Raw genomic sequence first — 21,843 nt, 5'->3', positions numbered from 1 at the left:
TTAAACTCCAAAGGGAGTTCCGGCCATCACATTTAAAGGGACGGCACACCTTTTCAATGGCTTCCTTCCATAGGAAATAATGAAGGCTAGGGGCACCTTCTTTTGGGGCTCATAGAATTGGACCTCCTGGTCCAATCATTTTGAAACTTAGGGGATAGTTTGGGGAGAGGCACTAGATGAAGTACTGAAAATTTGGTGCCTCTACCTCAAAAAACAGCCCCCCCCCCAGAGCCCCAGATACCCGCGGATCAATTCTCCTTTATTTTCTTTGGGAATAAATCTCCATAGGGAATAACAGAGTTCCCAGCAGACATTTTCCCCCCCTCCCCCCGCTTTCTGACGACCCTGAAGCGGGGGGAGGGCCTCCAAATCGGGGGATCCCCTGCCCCCACCTGGGGATTGGCAACCCTACAGTTTAGGGACAGTAAATTCAGATGCGTTAGGGCATCTGTTTATTTTTCCTTCACTCCTTCTACTGTTTAATGCACCTTGTTAGTTTATATTGCACAGAACGGAACTGGTCATTTAAATAAACCATTTTGTTGTTGTTGTTCACTCTGCCTGATCCTCACGCCTATTATTTGGCCTAAGTTAAAGGGCTTGGGAGTAGGGCTGCCATATCTAGCTGGGACCTCGTCGGGACACCCCACCCCAACTCCACGCCGCGTTGCCCAGAAAGTAACGGGAAGGCAGTTGGGTGACCGTTAATTTGTGTACTTGAGGCGCGCGCCACGGCTGGTCCCCTGCGACCTTCTAAAGGGGGTCTCGCGCCTCCTCTCAAACTGCCTGAAGAGCGCGCGCCGCTGCCGCCACCGCAGCCGCAGCTCCCGCCGCCGCCACTGCTGCTACCTCAAATGCTGGTTTCGAAGTGGAAGGGGCGGGGGGAGAAAATGAGCCGAACTCTCCTTAGTTGTCCTCATCCTCCCCCTCCTCCTGGCTTTGGCACATGCGTAGAAGAAGCAAGCATTTCGCCGGCTGCTGTTGCCGGGCTTTCTGCTCCTCCAAAAAAGCCGCTGAACGGGGTGAAGGGGGCGGGGCTGTGTCGAGAAGCCCAAGAGCGGTGCGAAAAGGCTGCTGGGGGGCTGTAGTTTAGCATTTCAGTCAGTGTTCAAAGCGCTTTGCACGGTGCAAATCGGGACAAAATTGGGTCTTGTCAGGATGTCGGGACAAGAAGGTCCATAATGGTGACGGTCCCGATATATCGGGACGGATGGCAACCCTACTTGGGAGGGGACTCCAGGCCTTCTCAAGGGGAACCCAGAGTGGTGGCAGCAATTGGTAAGACCCCCTGAGTCGTGACACTGTTTTTAAAAATTTATTTGCTTTTTAAAGAACAGTTCAGTCTGTGGTCTCTTCCGCTGGTTCAAAACCAAAACAACAAAGCCAGAGGTGGATGTTAGGTGCAAGAGTGTCTGTCTCTTGAGATCCCATCTAAGGTTTGGCAAGGCTCTGGGTGATCATTCCAGTCTGCTCGATTTGCACGTTAAACAAAGTGGGTTTCTAGCTCTCATGGTTGTGAAGGCAATGAATGACAGAGGCATTAAGATTACTGCACGTAAGCCAAGATCACGCAAGTCTACACAAATGCCAAACTACGTACCTCTGAACAGCTCTCATCATGAAAACGCTACAGGGTCACTCTACAGCTGCGACTTGAGGGCACTTTACACACTTACGAACATTCACTTTGTGTCTATTGCTAACGCAGCTCATGAACAGAACAGAAACAGAGCCGATCATCGAAGTCAAGCGAGCAGCTTTTCTAGGGTTTCCGGTCGCTTGAGTAACCAACTCAGGTTACTGGTTTAGAGTCAGAAGAACTCGGGCAACTCTATCTCCAGGCCGGAAACCGGTCACGATCTCAACGAAGGATCCATAAGATCTCTGACAGGCAGCCGTGGGGTGGGATTCGACCAACTTTAGTGTTGAAAAAGGCGGAAGCAGGGGTCCCCCCTTCACCACCCGAAAGGCTATGCTGGGGATCAAAGGACCTGCCTAGACAAAAGCCACCCAGGAAGAAGTCCGCAGTAAAGAGAAGCATGGAGCAAGTCATACTTTTTGTTTACAAGAATACAAGTAGTATCATCTTGCCTGGTCAGGATAAGGACCACTTAAACTAGCATTATCTACAGGGGTGTTAAACATGCAGCCATGGGGCTGAATCAGGCCCCTGGAGGGCTCCTATCAGCCCCCTGAGCGACTGGCTGTCATCTGCTTCCTTCTCCCTCTCTCTTGCTTCCTTCTGCATCACGACTTGCTTTGCAAGGCTTGCTCAATCATACAGGAGCTACAGAGCAAAGCCTCTATTTTCTCCACTGGCTGAGGCTCCTCCCTTGGGGAGGAAGGGGAGAGGCAGAGCTTGCTTTCCCAGGCTCTCTCAATTGCACAGCAGAGCTACTGAGCCTCTTCCTTCTATTGGCGGAGGCTCCTCCCCCTGGTCCCCCAGGGAGGGAGGGAAAGAGCCAGAGCTCCCTTTGTTCAGTTTCCCAGCTCCCATGGGAGAGATGCAATAAAACGACCCTTGGTTCTTACAATGAGGGTTCCTTCTCCTTCAGAGGAAAGGAAGACATTTTCCAAGATGTCTTTTTCCAAGGTGTTTTCCAAGATGACCTCCTTTCCTCTGAAGGAGGACACTTCACAGTATGTGCCAAGGGTCGTTCTCCCTCAGAGGTGGAGGACATCTTTGGTGTTTCCCACCATCCAATCAGGGAGGCAGGTTTTCCAAAACTTCCTCTTCCTGTGTGGTGTGGAAACTCCCCCTCCTCAGTTCAGGAGATTTCAAGAAGCAGTTCCCACATTCTATGGAAATACTCTGTGTAAAAAACAACTGGTAAACTTAACATATAATGAGAGAAATGGGAGAGATACAAAAGCATCTTTAAGACCAACAAGTGCTAAGGTTTTAAGCATGTTTTAAGGGTTTTTTTTTTAAAAAAAAATCTTTGTGTTTGTCTGTGTCCTTTATAAAGTTTATATCTCTGCTTTCTAATCTTAAATAGAAACACACACTGACCGGCCCAACATGGCCCAGCCCGACAAAGTCTCATGTATGTCAGATCCATCCCTCATAACAAAATGAGTTTGACACCCCTGATCTACACGAATCCAAGCAGACCAGTCAGCAGGAGGGAGTCCGCTGTCCGTCAGGGATGCCTCTTTCTCCAGGCCTGTATTCTGCAATGGACACACATCAAGTGAGAGGTTCTACCCATTCCTTACCTTAACCGGTCACAGAACATATCCATGATTTCCAGCAAGGACTGGATGCAGAGTTCTCGGGAGAAGTCATCAAACTGAGCACGGGAAACACCAAAAAACAAAGAAGGAAAACAGCTGGCCTCCAAAACAAGAAGTCCCCAAACAACGCCAACACAACATGCAGAGGATGCGCTTAAATACCTTCACGTTCTTAAATCAGCCAAAGAAGTGCTCGTCATCTCCTAACCACAGTTAAGAAATTAGAAGTGCAGTCTTCTACAGTTACTCCAGACTAAGGCCGTTGAGTAACTGCATCGGACGGCACTGTTGGAATCGGCTTCTTTTTTGCAGCAGGAACTCCTTTGCATATTAGGCCACATACCCGTAATCTAGCCAATCCTCCAAGAGCTCACAGTAGGTCCTATAATAAGCTCCTGAAGGATTGGCTACATCATGGGGTGTGGCTTCAGGGCTCTTTTTCTAGCAGGAACTCATCTGCATATTAGGCCACGCCCCCCTGGTGTAGCCAATCCTCCTGGAGTAGGCCCTGTACTAAGAATCCTCTAAGCTCTTGGAGGATTGGCTGCATCAGGGGGACGTGGCCTAATATGCAGAAGAGCTCCTGCTAGAAAAAGAGCCCTGTGTGGCTTAATATGCAAAGGAGTTCCTGCTACAAAAAAAAGGCCCTGGTTGGAATCATTACAGCTGTTCTGCACTGTGGGGCGGATCCTACACCTGTTCTACCGCATCACTGTGCAAAGTGTTTTCATTGAATGACATATTAATTCCCCACCTCTCCTTTTGGCTTGTGTTTGAAGCCCTTCTTCAATCTAAGGCGTTTCCTTCCATTAGAGGAAGGCCCCTTGGAGGATGGCTGGATCCTTGTAGGTTTGAATATGGGAGCTTTAAAATACGATTGGAGCAGCATTTGCTGTTGGTGATTTGTGGTTATATTTTGCAAGGCATTCTCTGTTGAAGCCAATTCCAGCAGGCAGCAAGACTTACAATATGGCCTGTATTCTTTTCCTGAAAGATTAAGAAGTGAAGAAACACCCTGGAAACAATTAAGCTGGTGAAAACAAGGCTGACACGAATTGGGAGAATGCCCCATTTTCTGGCAAACTTTTCTTCTTCAGCAAAAATCTTGTCTATTCAGTCAACAAGAAAAACAGTTAAATGGGTTGGATTCTCCCACCTTGTCAGCATGGCTTTGCTTGGTTTCCCTACATACCACAGTTCCTGTCCAGTGTGGCTTTTGTCCATGATCCCTGATACCAGCCTTCATTTTGGTGGCCGAGACAAGCCTCTCCTGTCACAAACAGGACAGCTGGTAAGATCCAATCGCCTCTCCTCCACGCACATCTATCTACCTTCTGCCTAGCCAAGAAACCTAGACACTTAGTGTTGTTTTAGAAACACCTGCGATTTGGCCAAATTCATATAAACTGTCAGGTTCTACAACCAAAGCAAAATACTACGTTCTACAGTGTGAAATCCCCACCCTCTTGGCTCTTCATTAGAACATAAGAGAAGCTATATTGGATCAGGCCAGTGGCCCATCCAGTCCAACGCTCTGTCACACAGTGGCCAAAACAAAAAACAGGTGCCTTCAGGAGGTCCACCGGTGGAGCCAGGACACTAGAAGCCCTCCCACTGCTGCCCACACAAGCAACAAGAATAAAGAGCATCACATGCCCCAGACAGAGTTCCATCTATACCTTGGGGTTAATACCCACTGATAGACCTCTGTCCCATATGTTTATCTTGAAGCTGGCTATGCCTGTAGCTGCCGCCACCTCCTCGGGCAGTGAATCCCATGTGTTAATCACCCTTTGTTTGAAGAAGTACTTCCTTTTATCTGTTCTAACCCAACTGCTCAGCGATTTCATTGAGTGCCCACGAGTTCTCGTATTGTAAGAAAGGGAGAAAAGTACTCCTTTCTCTACCTTCTCCATCCCATGCATGGGATTCGGGGGCAGGGGAGAGAAGGGTGAGGAAGATTTAGGTAAGGAAGACAGAGAAACATGCAAATGCTACCTTGCTAATGGCCATCAGAACAGTCGAATAGGACACCATCTGTAAAAAAACCCAAAACACAAGAGAGAAAGTTACTAAGCAAGAGCTAACATTTAGACAAGGGGGGGGGATCATACACACACAGAGAGAAACACAAACCCCGCCATTTCGACTGCCAAGGGGGCGACAAGGTCACTTCATAGCTACACAGCTTGTTGCTGGGGCAATGGTGTGGCACAAATTTAAACAGACATTTTGAGGTGAGGGCATATCTGCTTTTATAGTAAGCAACTGCAGAGAGGGGGGCGGGGGAAGGAAGCTTTAAAAAGCAACCAAAAAAGCTCCTCTCGATGGCAAGATCTTGCAAGAATCTCCCACGAATACGGCCCAGCTCTGCTCACTGTGCTGGAAGACGAAGGGGCAAAAATGCCACTTGGCCTCTTTGCTCGGGGGAAACATCGGAAAAGAAAATCCAGCCTCGCCACCTGGTTGGCAGACGGCAAAAATGAGACCCCCAAGATTCTCTTTCATAGCCACAGATTGCTTAACAGTATTACAGCTAATGAACAATCACAGAGTTTGGGAGCCATCTAAGCAGGTCTACCCAGAAGCAAGCCCAATGTTACATAGTGAAATTGTAGCCTTCAAATTCCAAGGTATAACCTTCCGTATGCACACACCTGAGTTCTGTCTAAAGAAGTGCTTAAACATGAAAGCTTATACCGGGAATAAAACTTTGTTGGGTCTTAAAGGTCTTAAAGCTGCTGGACTCAGACTTTGATGTCTGACACTTGATTCTGTCATCGTTTTGTAAAGGAGACACACGAATCCTCTAACTGGTAGGCCTCGCTTAATCCATCAGCAACTGTTCACCCTCCAATGATAAAGGGCCTACGATGGAATTGTTACCTGGGAACTGATGGCATATTTCAAGTAAGACAGAAGTAGTGGATTCGGCGATGGGCCAATCATGGCTTGTTCTAGAAGGGCTTCTGTAATTAAAAGAGAGAGAGAGTGGGAGGGAATTCAGCCTGAGAAACAAGCAGCGTCTCTTGTGAAGAATTAAGAACATAGAACATAAGAGAAGCCATGTTGGATCAGGCCAATGGCCCATCCAGTCCAACACTCTGTGTCACACAGTGGCAAAAAAATTTATATATACACACACACTCTGGCTAATAGCCACTGATGGACCTCTGCTCCATATTTTTATCTAAACCCCACTTGAAGGCGGCTATGCTTGTGGCCGCCACCACCTCCTGTGGCAGTGAATTCCACATGCCAATCACCCTTTGGGTGAAGAAGTACTTCCTTTTATCCGTTTTAACCTGGCTGCTCAGCAATTTCATCGAATGCCCACGAGTTCTTGTATTGTGAGAAAGGGAGAAAAGTACTTCTTTCTCTACTTTCTCCATCCCATGCATTATCTTGTAAACCTCTATCATGTCACCCCGCAGTCGACGTTTCCCCAAGCTAAAGAGTCCCAAGCGTTTCAACCTTTCTTCATAGGGAAAGTGTTCCAGCCCTTTAATCATTCTAGTTGCCCTTTTCTGGACTTTCTCCAATGCTATAATATCCTTTTTGAGGTGCGGCGACCAGAACTGCACACAGTACTCCAAATGAGACCGCACCATCGATTTATACAGGGGCATTATGATACTGGCTGAATTAAGACGAGCATAGGATCTGCAAGGAAGCGCACAAAATCTGGGGCACTCCAGGAATTGCCAAAGTCTTCCAATTCTGCATTCCCTGACATCATAACGAGACGTAAATAATTCAAGATGGGGGAGGAGAGAGCTAGCTCGTCCTTCCACCAGGAATTCTGGGTAGGAAATGGACACTGCAGCGCCCTCCCCAACCGCTGAATCTGCGGCAATTGATGCACATGACCTTTGCATGACCTCTGCCACCTCTGATGGAACAGGGCGTGCACACATGCTCTGCTCAGCATCCTCTTCGCTGAGCAGCAACGGGCTCACTCCCTTCCTCATGTTCAGGCAAGAGGAGAACCAGAATAGGGCAGACTGTTGGAGAACTACTACGCTGATCTTCCAAAAGGGCATGACGTGCCAGCCGCTGGCGTGCACTTCCCAGTGGCAGCTTGCCACTCCACCAGATTTGGCGAGGGCAACGCATTCCCCTTCCTGCACAGCCAAGCTTTTAATTGACACTAGGGGAATTCTTCAAGACAGCCTCTTGGTTTATCGCATTCGTCTGAATTATGCCTCCCTTTTTCATATACGCGTACGCCTCTTGTATACAGAGCAAAAAGAGAGAGAGAGAGAAAACCTCCATAGCCGCTTCTTCCAAAGACAGATTGTACACACCCTCATTATTTATAAAACACTTCAGAAATAGTCTGTGTGTTTATTTCACCTCATCCCAAAGCTGAAAAGCAACTGTAGGGGCTCTAACAATCATTACAACCACCTATAAAAAGTCCCCTGTGCAAGCACCAGTTGTTTCTGACCATGGGGTGATGTTGCTTTCACAACGTTTTCACAGCAGACATTTTTTTTTTTTACAGGGTGGTTTGCCATTGCCTTCCCCAGTCATCTACCCTTTCCCCACAGCAAGCTGGGGACTCATTTTATTAACCTCGGAAGGATGGCAGGCTGAGTCAACCTTGAGCTGGCTACCTGAACCCAGCTTCCGCGGGGATCGAACTCAGGTCGTGAGCAGAGCTTAGGACTGCAGTACTGCAGCTTTTACCACTCTGCACCACGGGGCTCTTACAGCCACCTATACAACTGCCAACAATCTAAAATATCGCACACCTTTACAGTTCCTTCGGGGGGGGGGGGGAGGAGGCTTTAGCGACCATTCAGAGGGGCTGCCCTTGCCAGCAACCATTGGCTTCTCTCTTCCGACTCCCTGTCCTGCTGTCCCCAGCATTCAACAATCCACCTCTCATTCCATTCCTTACAGGAGTTTCGCAGTTATCAGCTACACCCTGGGGTTACCCTTAGCAACAGCGACCATCACACACTCTTCGGGCTAGCCAAGCAACCGCTAAGGCCCATCCATCAAACCCAACTTTTCTAGGTGCCTCTGCCTGGGATTGCCATAGCAACCCTCCTCAAAGGACCTCCGCTATTTATGTCTTCCAGCCTCTGGGCTGCCCTCCAATCGCCAACGGGTTTGTTTTTTGTGGGACAGTTTTCTCCTGCCCGTCCTCCGAGCTGCTCAGAGCAAAGCGGTTCATTTATTCCTTTCAATCTCTATACCCCAATGGGAGCCAAAATTACCTTACCCCAGTCATTCTCTCCTCCTCCATTTGATCCTCACCCCCACCCCTCCACGTGGCAAGTTAGACTGAGAGAGTGACTGGCCCAAGGTCACCCAGTCGGGTTGCCAGCTCCAGGTTGGGAAATACCTTGCAATTTGGACGGTGGAGCCTGAGGACAGCAGAGTTTGGGGAGGGGAGGGACCTCAGTGGGGTATCGATCCATAGAATCTGCCTTCCGAAGCGGCCATTTGTAATCCCAGGAGATCTCCAGTCACCACCTAAAGGATGGCAACCTTCTCACCTAGTGAGCTTCCATGGAAGACTGGAGATCTGAACCCAACATTCTAACCACAGCTCTATGTTGCCTCGTAAATGGGGGGATGTATAATAATAATAATAATAATAATATAATACTTTTTATTTATCTCCCGCCCTCCCCGCTGAAGCAGGCTCAGGGCGGCTCACAACATATTAGTTCAATACAATACATTACAATAAAAGAGCCAGTTTGGTGTAGTGGTTAAGTGTGTGGACTCTTATCAGGGAGAACCGGGTTTGATTCCCCACTCCTCCACTTGCGCCTGCTAGCATGGCCTTGGGTCAGCCATAGCTCTGGCAGAGGTTGTCTTTGAAAGGGCAGCTGCTGTGAGAGCCCTCTCCAGCCCCACCCACCTCACAGGGTGTCTGTTGTGGGGGAGGAAGGTAAAGGAGATTGTGAACCGCTCTGAGACTCTTCGGAGTGGAGGGCGGGATATAAATCCATTATCAATATCAAAATCATATAATTCAATAAATACTACATTATAAAACATATAGTTCTCCCTTTATCTATATTGTTCTCACAACAGTCTTGTGAGGTAGGCTAGGCTGTGAGACTAACTGGCCTACGATTACCCAGCAAGCTTCCATGGCAGAGCACAGATCTGAACCCAGGTCTCCCAGCTCCTAGCCCAACATTCTGCCCACACTGGCTCTTCACGCCCGTGAGAACTTTGATGGCTCTCCAAAACTATCACCTACTACACCAAGGGTCCCCAAAGTTTCTGGAGCCTATGGGCACCTTTGGAATTCTGGCACAGCACGGTGGGCGCTGCCACAAAATGGCTGCCATAGAACGGCTCCCCCAGGAGGTGGAGCCAGCCACAAGATGGCTCCCTTAGAATGGTTCCCACAAGAGGCACAGCCAGCCACAAAATGGCCACCGCAGCTGACCTTTGGTTATGCAGTGAAGATCCTTCTACTGTGGGGGCAGCTGGTGCCAAAGCAAAATCTGCACAATCAAATCTCCAGTGGCCAAACCAAAGCCTTGCTGAGCAAAAGCCCCACTCAGCCCCACCGCTTTAAAAGCACTCTGTGGCACCCCGTACTACACGGACCTAAAGAATCACTCTCCGCATCCTTTCATATGATCCTTTCGGATCAATCATTTCCAAAACCTGCACAGGCCTAAAGTTGTCACATCTAAATGAAAACAAAGATTTCTCTCTGAAGCTCTGCTGCAAAAGCGGGGGGAGGGGAGGGAACGTTTTCCAACAGTCATGCAGGGATATTAATAACGATAGTTTATATGACATCAGCAATCTACGCAGTGCGTTACAGAGTTAAACAGAGCAGATCCTGACTTTAAAACTTTACAGTCTTTAAAAAAAAAAAAGAAAAATGCAGAGGAAACTTAACGCTCCGCAGCTTGCACTGTGCAATAGACGATACTGAAATCACCAGAAAAGCATTGTTTTGTTTCTAAAATAGGATTACCTAGTAAAAGAGAAAGAGAACATACCTAGCAAAATAGCAGGAAAGTCCAACCTGAAGGACTGTCTTAACGCACAATTGGCTTATTTATGCAGGGAAAACAGACTATCCACCTGTTCTTCCTATTAGAGCCTTCTAGGCTGTAAACAGTAAAACATTCAGTAAAATCCACTTTAAAACAATACTATAAATATACAACAACTATTGAAGTAAACATGAAGGGTCAATAACGGAATGCCAAAGGGGATGAATGTTTTCACTAATGGCAGAAGACAATTACTGAGGAGGACAGAGAAATCTCTTCAAGGAAAGAATTCCAAAAAGGGCATCCTTTTTTTTTTTTTAATCATTTCGGTTCTGCTGTGGCAGAAGGGCAATATTTCGAAGATGCCACAACACGACGTAAGAGCACTGCTGGATCAGACCAGGGGTCCGTGTCCATCTAGTCAAGCATCCATACAGTGGCCGAGCAGTTCCTCTCGAAGACCAACAAGGAATAGAGGCCAAGGCCCCCTGATGTCGCCTCCTGGCTCTGGGATTCAGGCAGTGTCTTTGAATGTTGAGGTTTGCCTCAGTTACCTGTGTTTAAAAAAAGTATTTCCTTTCGTCTGTCCTAAATCTATTGCCCATTGGATGCCCCTGAGTTCTAGCATTTTGGAAAAGAGAGAAAAAAAGTTCTCTTTGTCAACTCTCTCCACCCCATGCATAATTTTATAAACCTCTATCATATCTCCCCCCCCCCTTAGTTGTCTCTTTTCTCAACTGAAAAGTCCCAGATTCTTCAGCCTTTCCTTATAGTGAAAGTGCTCCAACCCCCTAATTATCTGGTCACCCTCCTCTGTATTTTTTCCTGCTCTGCTCCGTCCTTTTTGAGTTACGGTGACCAGAACTGTACACAGTGCGCAGAAAAGGCCCTTTCTCAGGTTGCCATCTGTCTTGCCACAGATAACAGTGCCCTCTAAGATGACTATGCCAATGAGATAAATTCATATGGGGGGTAGGGGGTTCTTAAGGTATACAGGACCCAAGTCATAGAATACGGCTTTAAAAGTTAATACCGGCACACTGAGATGAGCCTAGAAGCAAACTGGAAGCCACTGTACATGGAACAGACTGGAGTGATACAGTCCCAGCATTCCAGCCAGTATTATGTATACCAAACGTAACGTCTGGGCATACTTTCAAGGGCAGCCCCATGTACGAACATATGAACATATGAAACTGCCTTATACTGAACCAGACCTTTGGTCCATCAAAGTCAGTATTGTCTTCTCAGACTGGCAGTGGCTCTCCAGGGTCTCAAGCTGAGGTTTTTCACACCTATTTGCCTGGACCCTTTTTTGGAGATGCCAGGGATTGAACCTGGGACCTTCTGCTTCCCAAGCAGATGCTCTACCACTGAGCCACCACCCCTCCCCCACAGTTACCTCCCACAGCTACCCCACAGTACGGTACAAGGGAGAGGCCATGGCTCGGTGGTAAAGCATCTGCTTGGCATGCAGAAGGTCCCAGGTTCAATCCCCATCATCTCCAGTTGAAAGGACGAGGTAGTAGGTGATATGGAAGACGTCAGCCTGGGACCCTCGAGAGGCACTGCCAGTCTGAATAAACAATACTGGCCGAAGGCCTGCTTCAACATTAACACAGGAAGCCCCGCTCAGCAGGACTCCGGAGTCACACAGGGTCCTGCACTGTCCATTGTCCATTTTGAGATGACGGCAGTTATATTTTGCTCAGGATGTGAACTGCTCCGCTCAGTGTGTGTGTGTGGGAGGGGGATTAGAGGGAACATTAGCTGAGTACCCCCAGTTCCTAGCTCTGGTACCCTCTAATCATTTCACCGCCCTGGCAGAAACAACCGCACAGCTTTGAAACCGTGACGCTACCGATGCTTCAGGTCCTATGTTATGGGTTTCATGGAGGGTTGCCAAACTCCAGGTGGGGGCTGGAGTTCTCCAGCAATTGCAACTGGTCTCCAGATTACACAGACCAGGATCTCTGGAGAAAACAGCAGCTTCGTAGGGTGGACTCTAGCTAGGGCAGGGGTGTCGAACTCATTTGTTATGAGGGCCGGAACGGACGTAAATGAACATATGAAGCTGCCTTATACTGAATCAGACCTTTGGTCCATCAAAGTCAGTATTGTCTTCTCAAACTGGCAGCGGCTCTCCAGGGTCACAAGCTGAGGTTTTTCACACCTATTTTCTTGGACCCTTTTTTGGAGATGCCAGGGATTGAAACTGGGACCTTTTGCTTCCCAAGCAGATGCTCTACCACTGAGCCACCGTCCCTCCCCGAGCAAATGAAACCTTGTCGGGCCATGCTGTGTGTGTACCTATTTAGGCAGCAGAGATATAAACATTATAGATGACACAGACAAACACAAAGATTAAAACATTAGAACTCATTGGTCTTAAAGGTGCTTTCTTTGTATCTCTCCCAGGGGATCCAGGGAACTGGGCAAAGGAAGCTCTGACTCTTTCCTTCCTTCTCCAGGGGGCCAGGAGGGGAGGAGCCTCAGCCAGTAGAAGGAAGAGAGGCTTGGCTTAGTAGCTCTGCTGTACAATTGAGAGTCTGGCAAAGCAAGCTCTCCCTGCCCCCTTCCTCTCCGAGGGAGGAGCCTCAGCCAATAAAGAAAATAAAGGCTTTGCTCTGCAGCCCCTGTGCAACTGAGCAAACCTGGCAAAGCAAGCTGTGATGCAGAAGGAAGCAAGAGAGAGGGAGAAGGAAGTAGATTGGGGTTGCTTGGGGGCCTGATAGGAGCCCTCTGAGGGCCTGAGCAGCCCCCGGGCCGCATGTTTGACACTCCTGAGCTAGAGTTTCACATCCCTGGCTGAATTCTCTTCTCCCTAAACTCCACCCACAATCTCCAGGAATTTTCCAACCTACAATCTGCACTCTGGGGGCAAGCAAACTATGGTTTTAAGTGAAAAGCTATTTTAATCAGCAAGGGCCAGTTCTAACCAGTGGAGCTCTAAAACAAAAAGGGCATCTTCTTTTTTCTCAATCATTTTGGATCTGCTGTGGCAGCCCTATAAGAAACTAGAATATTACAAAGATGCCTTTGAAGTGATTGCTTTTGTTAATTTGCAAGTGCTTCTAAAAAGACAGGCTGATTTTGAACAGGAACTATTAGCAGACTAGGCATGTTTTTCACCCAGGGCTCTTTAAACCTGTTGACAGCCTTCCTAATGACCCATCATGGCAGGGCTGTTTCCATTGCTTGAGCTATCTCTCCCTGCAGCCTGAAAACAGGGAGGGCCAAGCCAGCAAGCACTGTCGTTCCAAGGTGTGTGACTGGTCAGAGGCAAGCTAGGTTAACACGCTGCATGAAGTTTTTCGACCATCGCTCCACTTCACACTTGCAGCCAATCAGCTGCAAATCACACAGACGTGCTTCTCTCGCCATTTTTCCAGCAAATTCCCTACGCGCGTTTTCAGAACACAGGTATGCAAATGAAATATGACCAGCATCTAGACTAGATATCACAAAAAGGGAAACCCAGGTGCAGAGTATTCGTTCCTAGATTCCCAATCCATCTTTCTGAAAAGCGTCCCGACTTAGAATGTTCAGAACACAGACTATAAAAACAATTCCATGCTTCCCAGATATGCCACTGCATGATACTCCTCTGCAGAGTCTACTTCAGCTAATTCCCTTTTGTAGCATAAAGCCCAAGGTGGTATTACCAACTAGGGTTGCCAGGAACAAATCAAGAAATATCTGGGGACTTTAGGGGTGGAGCCAGGAGACGTTGGGGGTGGAGCCAGGAGCAAGGGTGTGACAAGCATGGCTGAACTCCAACGGAGGTTCTGGCCATCACATTTAAAGGGACCACGCTCCTTTTAAATGCCTTCCCTCCATTTGGAAATAGTGGAGGATAGGGGCACTTCTTTTGGGAGCTCATAGCATTGGGCCCCCTGGTCCAATCTTTTTGAAACTTGGGGGGGAGGTTTGAGGAGAGGCACCAGATGCTATGCGGAAAATCTGGTGCCTCTACCTCAATAAACAGCCCCTCCAAAACCCCAGATACTCATGAATCAATTTTCTATTATATCCTATGGGAACCAATCTCCATAGGGTATAACGGAGTGCCCAGCAGACATTTCCCTCCCCCCTCCTGCTTTCTGATAACCCTGAAGGGGGAGGGGGCTCCAAACCAGGGGATTGCCTGCCCTAGGGTGGCCAGACCGTCCCGGGCACCCGGGAAAGTCCCGGTTCTGGCCCCCTATTCCCGCCTCCCGGGCTGGCTATACCGGGACCATTAGAGGTCCCGGTTTAGCCAGCCAGAGAGCCGGTGGGCCGCGCGGGCGGGCGGGGAAGGCGGCGAGTGAGGGAGGGAGCATCCCTGCGCGTGTCACTTCCTGCTTCCGGCAGGTGGCGCGGGGAAAATGATGTCACAGGAAGTGATGTCACTTCCTGTTTCCGGCAGGTGGCGCGGGGGGGGGGGGAATGACGTCACCGGAAGTGACGTCACTTCCTGTTTCTGGCAGTGGCATGACGTCACCGGAAGTGATGTCGCCGGAAGTGACGTCACTTCCTGTTTCCGGCGGGCACCCCTACCTTCCCCCCCCCAAAGGTGTCCCTGGCTGGCCTTCAGACATTATGGCCACCCTAGCCTGCCCCCAGTTGGGGATTACAAATCAAAAATGCACTGCTCCAGGTACAACAATTAGTAATAGCCAGTCAGTCATTTGTTTACAAATATACAACATACAAATCCCAAATATATTGTATGGACTAGTGAGTCAATCCTCCTGTACACCATTTCAAATCTTCCTCAGGTCCAAGGATGAATAAGTTGAATCCAAAAAACGTATAGACCTGTTTGTTGCTATCACTAAACCCGGCTCAATAGAGCTTACAATCTTAATAATCACTTTTGGAATGGGGCCAAACCCAACTCCAAGAAACTTACAGTGTTATTTGCAAGAACCTGTGTTTATATGGAAATCACCACAAACACTCACCAGCAGCCAAAGCCTACAATAATTATACAGGGGGGAATTCACATCTATTGAAGAACGGTAGCTTCCTTGGAAAGGAGATGCATCAGAAAGGAGTGAATTGTTTTTCATCAGTTGCATTCTATTATGATTTTGGAATTTCTCCCTGAGCTTTGTTTCAGTTTTCTTTCATTCCTAAAAATGTACCCAGAAGTGGATCTGGAACAGTTTGCCAGAGCACTCTCTTCTTTTGATAAGGAGATGGAGACCACAGACCACTGCCACGCAGTAACGGAGGGTCCCCAGCCTTTTTGCATCTGAAGCACCTTTGGAATTTTGCTCCTCCATGCCAAGCAGCTGCTCTACCACTGAGCCACAGCTACTTATCCTAGACCCAACCGGTATCCCTCAGCCTAGCCAGTTTGGTGTAGTGGTTAAGTGTGCGGACTCTTATCTGGGAGAACCGGGTTTGATTCCCCACTCCTCCACTTGCACCTGCTGAAATGGCCTTGGGTCAGCCATAGCTCTGGCAGAGGTTGTCCTTGAAAGGGCAGCTGCTGTGAGAGCCCTCTCCAGCCCCACCCACCTCACAGGGTGTCTGTTGTGGGGGAGGAAGGTAAAGGAGATTGTGAGCCGCTCTGAGACTCTTCGGAGTGGAGGGCAGGATATAAATCCAATATCTTCATCTACCTCACAGGGTGTCTGTTGCTGGGGAGGAAGGGAAAGGAGATTGTGAGCCGCTCTGAGACTCTTCGGAGTGGAGGGCAGGATATAAATCCAATATCTTCATCTACCTCACAGGGTGTCTGTTGCTGGGGAGGAAGGGAAAGGAGATTGTGAGCCGCTCTGAGACTCTTTGGAGTGGAGGGCGGGATATAAATCCAATATCTTCATCTACCTCACAGGGTGTCTGTTGCTGGGGAGGAAGGGAAAGGAGATTGTGAGCCGCTCTGAGACTCTTCGGAGTGGAGGGCGGCAACTGTGAGAGGTTATACTGAGAGCTATCCAGACAAGTGCGGATGTCTGCCCAAGGGATTCCAGTGCTCCTGGGGAGGGGAAGATATGACGGTGGGAATAGACAGATATATAAGAGAAGGAGACAGAGACAAAATGGTGCTCGGCCACCTTCCAGTCTACTTCCCATCCCAACAGTGGTAGGTAGTGGGACTAAGAGGAAATGCTCGTCTCCGTCACTGGTGTTATGCAACGCCAGGTCCATCAACAACAAGACCTCGACCCTTAAGGAGTTCTTACTCCAACAGGATGCGGACCTGGCTTGCGTGACCGAGACCTGGGTGCGGGACGGAGAGACAGTAGCTCTCTCCCAGATGACCCCCCCCCAGGTTACTCGGTCTTTCACCAGTCACGGAATAACGGGCGGGGGGGAGGGGTAGCGTTGTTCATACGGGAGGGTTACACCTTTCGGGCTCTCCCGGCACCAAAGATCGATGGCATTGAATGTGCCGGCCTGATGTGGGATGTTGGAGAGGGGTTGGCGATCTGGCTGGTGTACCGTCCGCCCAACGCACCAGCCGGCGCCTTACCATCACTATTGGAGGCAGTGGCGGGCTGGGCATTGGAGTTCCCGGGGCTTATGGTCCTGGGTGACTTCAATGTCCATGCCGATGACACGGCCTCCACTCAGGCGATGGACCTAGTGTCTTCCATGGCGACACTGGGACTCTCTCAATTTGTCACAACTCCCACGCATCAGGCCGGGCACACATTAGACCTGATCTTTGCATCCGGGATTCTGGTGAACAATATCGCGGCTGAAGCGGTTCCATGGTCGGATCACCTAGCCCTTAAGGCCCGTATGGAGACGTTGCCCCAACCCTGTATGGGCGGAGAGCCTATTTTGGCTCGCCCCCGGGGCTTGATGGACCCGGAACGGTTCCAAACAGCCCTGAGGGATCCCTGGCCCACTGGCAATTCCCTCGATGACCTGGTGGAAGTCTGGCAGGGCCAGCTATCCAGGGCCATCGATGAAATTGCACCTCGGCGCCCTCTGCGCCCTCGTAAGAGGCTGGCTCCATGGTATACCATGGAGTTACGCCAGCTGAAACAAGGGCTCAGACGACTAGAGAGACGGTGGAGGCATACTCGAGACGAAGCGACGAGAACATCCTATAGAACGCTTATGAGGTCTTATGAGATGGCAGTCAAGGCTGCAAAGAAAGAATACTTTGCAGCCAAGATTGCATCTGCAAAATCGCGCCCGGCACAATTATTTAGGGTAATTGGAGATCTTATAGCATTGCCACAAGGCAAACCAAATATTAGAGAATTAGAGATAGGCTGTGAGGCATTTGCGAAATATTTTGCAGATAAAATCTCGTCGCTCCGCCAGGACCTGCCTATCACATTAGATACAGTAAGTGAATCTGAGGCTCCGCGCCTGTCTTCAGATTTGACACTGGATCACTTCGACCCGCTCAGCCTGGAAGAAGTTGATGGAATTCTCTCTGCTGCTCGCCCGACAACATGTGATCTGGACCCGTGCCCCTCTTGGCTGATTAAATCTTGCCAGAGGGAGCTTAGATGCCCTTTACGGGACATCATAAATAGATCCCTCCTAGAGGGGCATTTTCCAACGCCTCTGAAAGAGGCCTTGGTCCGCCCCCTCTTGAAAAAATCTACAGCAGACCCGGCCGAATTGGCAAACTACCGACCGGTGTCTAATTTACCATTTTTAGGTAAAATCATCGAGAGGGCAGTGGCGTTGCAGCTACAGAGATTTCTAGATGACGCTTCTGTCTTAGACCCATGCCAGTCTGGCTTCCGGCCGGGCCATGGGACGGAGACGGTCCTGGTCGCCTTGGTGGATGATCTCCAGCGGCAACTGGATCGAGGCGGTGTGGCAATACTGATGTTACTAGACCTGTCGGCTGCATTTGATACAGTCGACCATCAGCTGCTGATTCACCGCCTCGCCGACATAGGGGTAGAGGGGCTGGCCTTACAATGGCTTTCCTCCTTCCTCATGGGTCGGGGACAGAGGGTGGCAATTGGGGGTGAGCGATCCCAGAGGCGCACACTAGATTGTGGGGTGCCCCAGGGAGCAGTTCTCTCCCCGATGTTATTCAACATCTATATGCGCCCCCTCGCCCAGATTGCCCAGAGATTTGGGCTGGGTTGCCATCAATATGCAGATGACACCCAGCTCTATCTGCTAATGGACGGCCGGCCCGCCTCCGCCCCGGGGAACCTGGACCGGGCTTTGCAGGCTGTTGCAACGTGGCTCAGACTGAGCGGGCTGAAGTTGAACCCAGCGAAGACAGAGGTTCTCCAGGTGGGTCGTGGCACTCTGGGGAAGGAAATATCTCTCCCGGCCTTTGACGGGGCGCCACTGAAGACGGCGCAACGGGTGAAGAGCCTGGGTGTTTTACTGGAGCCTTCATTATCAATGGAGGCCCAGATAACAGCCACTGCCAAGTCAGCATTCTTTCATCTGAGGCGGGCGAGGCAGTTGGCCCCTTTCCTAGAGCGGCAGGACCTAGCGATGGCGATCCATGCGACGGTCACCTCAAGACTGGACTACTGTAACGCTCTCTACATGGGGCTGCCTCTATACCGGACCCGGGAACTGCAGCTAGTGCAGAATGCAGCAGCCAGGCTACTACTTGGTCTTCCAAGATGGAGGCATATACGGCCTGGGCTGCGCGGACTGCACTGGCTGCCGATTGTATACCGGATCCGGTACAAAGTGCTGGTCATAACCTTTAAAGCCCTATATGGCCAAGGACCGACCTACCTGAGGGACCGTCTCTCCCCATATGAGCCCCAGAGAGCACTGAGGTCAGTAGGCAAAAATAAACTGAATATCCCTGGGCCGAAAGAAGTAAAACTGCAAAGCACCCGCACTCGGGCCTTTTCCGCCGCAGCCCCACAACTCTGGAACCAGCTCCCAGAGGAGGTGCGGGCCCTGCGGAACTTAGATCAGTTCCGCAGGGCCTGCAAGACCGCCCTCTTCAAACAGGCGTTCATTAATGATGGTACCAATGTTTACTGCTAAATTAATAATGATTACCGCCACTGTTAGTCTAGGAATGTTTTAATCGCTGATTGGTTTTAATGTGTTTTTAATGTTTTATTATTGTATTGTTCATTTTAAATGTTGTAAGCCGCCCTGAGCCTGCTCTGGCGGGGGAGGGCGGGGTATAAATAAAATTTTACATTACATTACATTACATTACATATAAATCCAATATCTTCATCTACCTCACAGGGTGTCTGTTGTGGGGGGGGGGAAGGTAAAGGAGATTGTGAGCTGCTCTGAGACTCTTCGGAGTGGAGGGCGGGATATAGACCCAATATCTTCATCTACCTCACAGGGTGTCTGTTGTGGGGGAGGAAGGTAAAGGAGATTGTGAGCCCCTCTGAGACTCTTCGGAGTGGAGGGCGGGATATAAATCCAATATCTTAATCTACCTCACAGGGTGTCTGCTGTGGGGGGGGAAGGTAAAGGAGATTGTGAGCTGCTCTGAGACTCTTCGGAGTGGAGGGCGGGATATAAATCCAGTATCTTCATCTACCTCACAGGGTGTCTGTTGTGGGGGAGGAAGGTGAAGGAGATTGTGAGCCGCTCTGAGACTTTCGGAGTGGAGGGCGGGATATAAATCCAATATCTTCATCTACCTCACAGGGTGTCTGTTGTGGGGGAGGAAGGTGAAGGAGATTGTGAGCCGCTCTGAGACTCTTCGGAGTGGAGGGCGGGATATAAATCCAATATCTTCATCTACCTCACAGGGTGTCTGTTGTGGGGGAGGAAGGGAAAGGAGATTGTGAGCCGCTCTGAGACTCTTCGGAGTGGAGGGCAGGATATAAATCCAATATCTTCTTCTTCTAACTTCCCTCCTTGCACAAAAAGCAGGACTTAAAATATACTAATTATATAATTTAAAATATACTAAATATAGAGTGATTTTCGGGAGGTGGGGTGAAATATTACTTACTCTGCCTCCTTTCTGTCATTTGCATTTTGTCTTATATAAAATGCTTCCAAAAACTGATGGAGCTCCCAGCAAAAGCTATGCTTGATTAAATGAGGATCCCTAAGGAGATGGAAACCACAGACTATAATCAAGCCATAATGTAGGGTCCCCAGGCTTTTGCAATTGAAGCACCTTTGGAATTTTGACACGGCAACGGTGGGTGTGGCGACAAAATGGCTGCCAAAAATGGCTGCTGGAGGAGGTGGAGCCAGCTACAAACTGAATGCCCCAGCTTACCATCAGTCACGCTGTGAAGATCCTTCTACTGTGGAGCCAAAGTAACATTTTTAAAAAAAAAAATCAGCAATGCCAATCAAAGCTCCAACGGCCAATCAGAAGCCACGATGAGCAAAAACCCCAGCCGATTTCTAAAAATATTTGGAAGGCACAAGCAAATATGTTGGCAGGCGCTGTGGTGCCCATGTGCACCAGGTTCGGAATCCCTGCACTACAGTACAATTGTACCGTCTCCTATTCGTTATTATCTGGATTCTTATGAACAAATGTCTAATAAAGATAGACCACTTATTCTGCAGTGTAGCAAAAGAGCTTTGGACTAGGATCGCAGACCCAGGTTCACAGACCCATTCTGCCAAGAACAGCATGCCCTGTTTCAACAGGTTAACCAGCTGGAGAACAAAAATGCCAGCAAACCCCTATCTGCAGCACAACCCAAGAACCAGACCTGCTAAATTCAGGATGTCCCACGTAGTCCCCTTGGGGAAGAATTTCTTGATGTTTATGGCCCACTGGTAATCGCTCCACCGCTCCTTCCATGCCTGGAGGATGGCCTGCTTGAGATTGACCACTTTCATCATTTTTCTTTCCTGGAAGGCAGAGAAAGAAAACGTGACAGTGCAACACCTGCAAGCGTCCCAGTCAAGCTTCACAGATTTAGCGTTTAACGAACAGGTAACACTTTTTCAGCAGGCATGGGCTTCAGAATCCCTGTCTTCTTTCAGTGAAGATTTATTTATGAATGAAATACATTTGTACCCTGCTTTTCTCCCCACTGAGAACCCAAAGTGGCTTACAACATTCCCCCCTTCTCCATTTCTTCCTGCGAGGTGGGTGAGGCTAAGAGCTGGCCCATGGTCACCCACTAAGCTTCAGTGGCAGAGGGAGGATTCACACCTGGGTTTGCCAGATTCTAGTCCAGGAGAGGCCAAACTTGTTTAACATAACAACCGCATAAAGTAAACTTCAGATGGTTGAGAGCCGCAAGACGTGAACAAATATTACACACGCCTTTATTAAAACTCTTCATACTTTTTTTTGCATAAAAAGATAAAAAAACATATGTATGCCCTTTACAACACGACCATGCTAGAAGGAGACTTTATTAAAAACAAAAGCTGGGAATAACAGTCCCCATAAGACCAGCATAGGGAAAGGTTAGGGAATTATTTTTGGCCCCAGTGGGAGAAGGAAACAGACATGTACCATATAAATTCACTGACAACCATTTGTATCATTATGCTTCTCTCTTTCCCTTGATGTAAAGTTTAATAAATACAGCTCCCTCAAGAGCTCTGAAACTAAGGGGGAACCCTGCACCGCCCTCTTTAATTCTGCCCCTCCTTACACTAACTTCCTTGGCTCTTGTGCTCTTTTTCCCTGCTCTAGGTCTCCAGGTAACCTCTGTGGTGGAGGAGAAAAGTTTGCAAATAGTTGCCTACCTATGGATCAGTGCTCGGAGGCTGA

The 21,843-nt window shown here is 49.0% G+C and overlaps 1 protein-coding gene across 4 annotated transcripts in view; it reads right to left on the bottom strand.

Annotated features, from left to right (window-relative positions):
• The window catches only part of MED24 (mediator complex subunit 24), a 94,787-nt gene extending 73,826 nt beyond the window's left edge, over positions 1-20,961 (bottom strand). For all 4 annotated transcript variants that reach the window (XM_060256775.1, XM_060256776.1, XM_060256777.1 and 1 more), the window contains exons 1-4: positions 20,825-20,961; positions 6,124-6,206; positions 5,236-5,274; positions 3,220-3,293 (exon numbers count right to left, since the gene is read on the bottom strand). In XM_060256775.1, the coding sequence (XP_060112758.1) occupies positions 3,220-3,293; positions 5,236-5,274; positions 6,124-6,206; positions 20,825-20,957 (329 nt within the window). In that variant the 5' untranslated portion in view covers positions 20,958-20,961. The remainder of the gene's footprint in view (positions 1-3,219; positions 3,294-5,235; positions 5,275-6,123; positions 6,207-20,824) is intronic.
• Between the last annotated feature and the right edge of the window lie 882 nt (positions 20,962-21,843).

This window comes from Heteronotia binoei, chromosome 15 (genome assembly GCF_032191835.1).
Source record: "Heteronotia binoei isolate CCM8104 ecotype False Entrance Well chromosome 15, APGP_CSIRO_Hbin_v1, whole genome shotgun sequence".
NCBI classification, from domain to species: domain Eukaryota; kingdom Metazoa; phylum Chordata; class Lepidosauria; order Squamata; family Gekkonidae; genus Heteronotia; species Heteronotia binoei.
This window is presented reverse-complemented; position numbering and strand designations above follow the sequence as displayed.